Genomic DNA, 6,765 nt, shown 5'->3' with positions numbered 1-6,765 from the left:
ATTTACTATTAAATTTTATTAATAATCTAATATCTAATCCGTTGAATATAAACAAGAACAAAATTACTTATTCGTTAATTAAATACGCATAATAAGTCATTAAAATAAAACAGTACTATTTTGAGAACCATTAAACATTTGCTTGTTTCCTTATTGTAGTCAGATTGTTTTCTAAAACAGAGGATATTTATTTCATTCAAAAACAATATCGACCTGTTAATAATGACGAATTCGTGTTTCAAGTATTAGAAAGTAATAAAAAGTAGGTAATTGAATGCAATCATGTCGTGCAATTTCCTAGTGAACTGTGACCAGCATTAAGTCAAATATTTTGCAAGCTTCATGTTCAATTTTTTTTCTAATTGAGACGTAAATTCTTTAATAAAGTTTTTGTATTAACAATTATTGGCCGAATTGGTCCTGTAAATAGAATACGTAACTTTGAAAACAAATCCGCTGGTACAAAGCCAGGCACCGCTGAGTTTGTTTATTCAATTCATTTCCATAATTCAGCTCAAAAATATCTTGTGGAAACTTTCTCCCATAAGCAACAAGTGGAAAATATTCCAAGCCTTCTCTCACAAGGGATGCATTTTGTATTTATTTAGAGACCGTTTTCTTGCACTGTACTTAGTCCCACATAATATAATGCAGTTTAAATTATTTATAATATAATAATAGTTATGTTATAGAGGTTATGAAATAACAGAAGCGATTTATTTTAAAATTTAATTAATAACATGAAAATATAATAAGATATTTGTAGCGTCTAACACCATCTTATTAATTATGATGCTTCTTTCATTGAAACAAATTGTTGCAAAATACAAGCGCATTCATTAATTAAAATGACATTGTTTCATAATTTGTTTTATAGTAATTCAATCTTTATATTACATATAAAACTATTTTATCACACACCCAAAGTATATTTGAACGATAAATGTTCAAAACACAAATAACTTCCAACATATATACGATAATTGTGTATTATGCCATTTGATTATCAATAATAATAACTACATTTTAGACGAAACAATCATTTTTTTCAAATACAATCTTAAGATTACTAATAGAAATATTTTAATATTTTACCTATTACGAATTCGATACATCGAACCAAAATATTACAAGGCAGACACTCTTATGTTTTAACGTAATCGATGAAAGACGATACATGTCCTAACTTCTTCAATGATATTCGTATTTATAAATTCTATTTAACAGTTGTTCAGTTAAACACTGAGTTATCTCTTTCTGTCACCATTAATTTCACATTAGAAAGAAGAAGACACAGCATTATAACTAATAACTAAAGGTAAAGTTATTTTATTATAACGGGATTAAAGCAACAAATTGTTATCTAATAGTTTTATCAAGCCTATTTTATATCGTTTAATTAAATTACAGCTGATTATTTCGAAATTATATTTAAATATTATTTTTAAGGTGTTCTACGGATTAACTTATAAATGTTGCTTTGGGAGGGTTTAGTTGAAAAATGTCGTATCTTCTTTAGCATATGAAAATAAATGACGATCACTGTTCAACTAAACATCATTTATAGTTTATATAATAATGGTTACATTTCCTGCCTTTCAGCTAATCATGCCATTACTTATTCTTTACCTCATATTCGACGACGTATAAGAAATAATTCTCTTATCACTTGAAGCTACCACCAAACATGACTATTAATATTTAGATCCTGTATTTTCGTAACCTATTTACAATACGTAAATGCTTAGAATTTCTAGTTTAATCTAAATCATACATCACAGTTAATCTATTTCTAATTTTCTAAAACTCCCTTCGACTGAAACGTTGTCGCCTTTTATAATCTTTGATGGATTTCGCGATGATATAATTCCAGATGCGTTTAATATTTCCATCTCGTCTAAAGCGAGTAGTGTCTGTCTTTTCTCCATCATCAGATCTCTCGTGTATTTGATCATATCCTGCAGGGGTATGTGACCACCGTAATTCGTTGGCAGGCAGGATACGTCAACTTCATTTTGAAGATTCTTGATATTTGAGTGGATCTAAAAATAATTGGTTTTATTATTATGTGCATTATTTTCGTGTGTAGTCATAGTTTTATCTATTTTATCTTAATTTTGGCACACCATCCATTGTTTCCTTTCCAAGTATATACCGCTCACACATTATAAATTTATCTTTTTACTATCATGATTATAATTACAAAATTCGGTTTGTATAATAGTTAAAACACGGGAAATGAAAATTTAAAAGACTCGAATATATATGAATGTATGTAACGAACATTTCTTGATTGTATTTCTATTTTTTCTTTTGATGACACACGAAAGAACGGTAATAGCAAACAGAAAAAAGGTACTTTGAAGTTTTTTAATGTTTTTAAAGTCTTTGGACAAAATATAAAACATAGGTATATTAAAACATATCAATATTCACTTTTAAACGCAGAACAGCATTTAACCTAGACTAAATCAAACTAAACTTAAGACCTAAATCATAGTCAATATTTTATAATTCATAGAACGCCACTATCTATGGTCGGTGGTGTCCACTTATAATCAGCTTACCTACTTATTAAAAAAACACTATTTCGTAATATATGAAAGCTGCTTCCTGAAATCGACCTGACTCATCGTATCCGCATTGATAATAAAACGCGGTTATTATCATAAATATCGGACTATCATTACCGGCACACATTTGATTACCCTTTAATAGTGTGAAAATCAGGAAATGACAAATGGCAGCCGTTTTATACAGCCAGGATACCCTTTAAGTGGAACTAATAAGAATGAACAAGTTGACTTTAAAATTAAATAAAGAAACGTATAAGTTTTATTTGTTTTTAAATTGACTATTTAATAGTTATAGGTTTAAGACTTGAATACATTTATAAGATCACGAATAGGCGAGATTAATTGATCCCACAATATTTATTGAATATTAGGAATTCGTGTCTGTTATATTCTTGCAAGACTTTATTATAAACAAATAATCAATATAAATCTGAAACCAGTTTCTCGCTGGATTTTCTATTTTTATATTCTTGTGTGTTGTTATTTTTGTATTATTGTACTGTTTTTTTGTTGTTTAGATTAATTAAGGTGTTTGTTCACTCATTTTATTATGATTATAATATAGTTAATTTTAATTGTAAAATAACTAAATTATTTGACTCTTAATTGTGCCAAAAAAGCACAGATTATTTCGCCAAGGTCAAGGGCGAAACCTATTTTTATTTATCGAAACAAAACTTGTACAATAAAGCAGAAAATATCTATTTGTAAAATAAAAAATAATTTCAGCAATGAAACCTTCTTTCACAATTGATAAAAATAAATTGACATTGAAAATTAATTTTAACCAAACGTCCTTACATTGCGTTAAATAAGTAAGGATTTTTTTTAAATTGTTATTCTTAATATCGACATTACAGTCAGGTGGATACACCGACCGTGTTAAAAAATTATATAATAGCGGTACCAATGTTAAGACTAGTTAATATTTAAATGATAGGTATTGTAATATTTCGATAACATCTTAAGGTCATCGTAGTCGAGGTCAATGTATGCTTTAATTCCTTATAATCAAAACAAAACGCTTATATTCTTGTTTGTCTATACTTTTATCATAGACATAAGTTTTTTTTTAGTAATTCAAATTGCCTTACGTGTAATCTTTCGTTCATTTTTGTGGAGACTTTGCTTTTCGCAAAGTCAATGATGTATTTGAGGGCGACCGGAACATTTATAAGCTGGAATTCTTTATGACGCATCGGAATTGATTGCTGAAACAAAATGTGACATTTACTTGATTTTTCTTATAAAAATAGGTAGTATGTTAACTTAGTTAAACTAATATTATAAATCCTTAAGAGTTGTTACGTTTTCATGCCTTACTTAATACCTTTGGATAGTAAAATCGTTATGAAATTTTGCATACTAGTTACTAGAGGTTGAAATTGAAAAGAAAATAGATTATCTACCCCCGAAAAGCAATCGAGCAGCGAGCGTAAAGTAGTTCCAGTTAATTAAATATGGTTGAATTATATTTAGATGAACACAATTAATTGTTGTTCTCTTTTTAAATGTTTACGCTAGCGACACATAAATGCGTTTATATTTTAGTACCAAAAAAAATTATGAATTAAAATTTGCATAAAAACTTTAATTTACATTATTTTATCAAATTTTGAGAAGTGTTTTTAGTTTTTAATTTATGTAATTGTATCTTCACAGGCATTTGCGTCAATGATTGTTTTTTTTTATCTGTTACGTTTGTTGTGAATTCAAGAGCTTAATTTAAATTAATTTATTCTAATTCTATTTTGTATATTATTTTTTTACATTAATTTTATGAAGACATGTTTTGACGTTTGGTATTATACGTTGGAATTATTAATTTTACGAATCGCGAGGCTCATTTCTTGATATTGGTAAGCACGAGCTCTTGGTTCCTTAGAAGATCGGTTTTTAGAAACTTTTTAATTAAGATGCATCCTTTAATCTCTTGATATATATTTTCTTTACATTAATGAACAATTCTTAAGATGATCTTAAGAACGTGATCAATGAAACAAAGAAACTACTACTTTATATAATAGCATAGAATAAACATAATAATATTATATAGATTAAAATTGAAATAATACAGTAATGAGTAATCTATTTCATAATTTTTTTTTTTTTAATATTTTAATTCAAAAGCTTACAAGTATAAATCCTTACAATTTATTGCTTCAAGTACTTGGTACGGTTATTGTTCTGTAACTTATTTCCTGTCATTGGAATGCCGCATAATTCAACAAGAGTTTTATTTAAACTTTCATTTTCAAAAATATCAAGGCCTTCTCTTATTCTATAACTCGTTAAAGAACACTTATACGAGTGACCTTGTGATCAAACTTCGATGTATTAATATATTCATGTTGCAATTTTTTTGTTTTAAATTTTACATAAACATTAATATAACCGATGCGATTATTCGTCTATCATATACCTACGTTTTCGAAATATTTGGTTGAACAACATACCTACTTTTTACTTATTCCATCCTTGTTGTCAATAGGCTATTTGATTAGTTTTTAAAATCCATTTTATATTTTTAGTAGAAGTTAAGGAACTCAGTAAACGTTATATTTTTTTGTTTCTAGTATTTGCCGAAAAATATCATATTAAAAATTCCGTATTGAAATAGCGCGCAAAAACGCTACTTGGACAATATGGCGCTGCAATGGGGTTGTGACGTCACTTTCCTGTATTTTAATCTGTGGTACATATAGTTGAAAAGCAAAGTTTACAAGAAAGTGACAGACGTTTTAAAAAAAAATCATTTTTATTTATGGATTTTTGAACTAACGAAAGTTGAAAATAATATTTAATGTATTATTTTCAACTTTCGTTAGTAAATAACCATTTTTAAACTCATAATATACACTGATTTCAATAATTCACAATTTATTTGAATTGTCAAATAGCCTATTTGTTGTACGTCTATGGTTACTACTGTGTTTCTTTCGTTTAATTAAATAGTCTATAACCTTCCGCAGCAAGCGGACTGTCTAACGCAAACAGAATTATTAAAAATCGGATTCGTAGTTCCTCAGTACAATTAACGTGTTTAACATTTAATTATTGATCGCAATTGCAAAATACAACCGCAACGGATTGTGTACATAATACGGTTTCTGTCAATGTCAAACCGAACGTCGGCTTCAACTGTCAAAATTAATATAATGAAGTTGCTATTTGTTCGAAATTTAAAATCATTATTTTAAATGTTAAATTTTTAAGTAAAGGACTTTCATTTATAAAAAATATGTCAGTCCCATTGTTCTCTTACAATTTGCCTTATCAAAATGTTAAATTTAAAATCATTATTTTAAATTTAGAACAAATACCATTGTATTTAAGGTATTATTCTGTAACGACCCTTATAGTATTAATACCACCACTGGCTACACAAATCAAAGAAAATAATTATGTTGCATTAATAATAAACTCACATCAATATAATTTCTCATCGCATTGATTAGTAACATTTGCGGTTTTAACTAAAATTTATAGTTTTTTAATCTGCCAGTTCCAAATTTATATTTCAAACCATGACAGCAATGCTAGTAATATAATTAATTATAAATTAATTTGTTGTTGTATTTTTTTAAAAACATCGCGTTAATGATTCAAATAGCTAACAGTTTTTTTATTATTATCATTTTACAAGTAATTTAGCGTCAAGGTACTGACAGCATAATTACCATGCGATATTTCCATATTTTAGTCACGCCTAACTATTATTTACAATTATAATTTTATCTAAATATCTGGCGGTTTATATAGTTATCTAAAATGAATATTATATTCATTGTTATTAATTCTGATTAATCCTCATTTTTTAACTAATTTGATTTACGTAGAACGAAGAAAAGAAATAACGCGCAGTGCAACTAAATTTTATTTTCACTACATTACTGTATCATCCAACCACATTTTAAAGGATTACGCTAAAGCATTCATTGTATATTATACTTATAAGTGTTTGAAGAGTGCATTATATGTTTTCTTTTCTATAGAAAAAAATATATTTGAGCAATATACTTCGAACAAAATAGCGGTTTGTACAATCATCTTTTTTGTAACTACTATCAATTGAATATACTTATTAACTTAAGTAGGTACGTAGAAACTGTTGCCAGTCTCAGTCGCTTTTCTCTCGATAAAATATCTCATTTAAAAGAGATGATGTTATCAAAAATCATAAGACTGA

General features: G+C 27.3%; 1 protein-coding gene across 1 annotated transcript in view; it reads right to left on the bottom strand.

Annotated features, from left to right (window-relative positions):
• Positions 1-715: 715 nt before the first annotated feature.
• LOC124543149 (retinaldehyde-binding protein 1) overlaps positions 716-6,765 on the bottom strand; it is a 33,028-nt gene continuing 26,978 nt past the window's right edge. Inside the window, exons 7-8 of the mRNA XM_047121219.1 lie at positions 3,671-3,787; positions 716-2,042 (exon numbers count right to left, since the gene is read on the bottom strand). Coding sequence (XP_046977175.1) covers positions 1,782-2,042; positions 3,671-3,787 — 378 coding nt within the window. The 3' untranslated portion in view covers positions 716-1,781. The remainder of the gene's footprint in view (positions 2,043-3,670; positions 3,788-6,765) is intronic.

The sequence above is a fragment of the Vanessa cardui genome, chromosome Z (assembly GCF_905220365.1).
Source record: "Vanessa cardui chromosome Z, ilVanCard2.1, whole genome shotgun sequence".
Classification (NCBI taxonomy): domain Eukaryota; kingdom Metazoa; phylum Arthropoda; class Insecta; order Lepidoptera; family Nymphalidae; genus Vanessa; species Vanessa cardui.
The sequence above is the reverse complement of the archived record's forward strand: the minus strand, read 5'-3'. Positions and strand labels throughout refer to the sequence as shown.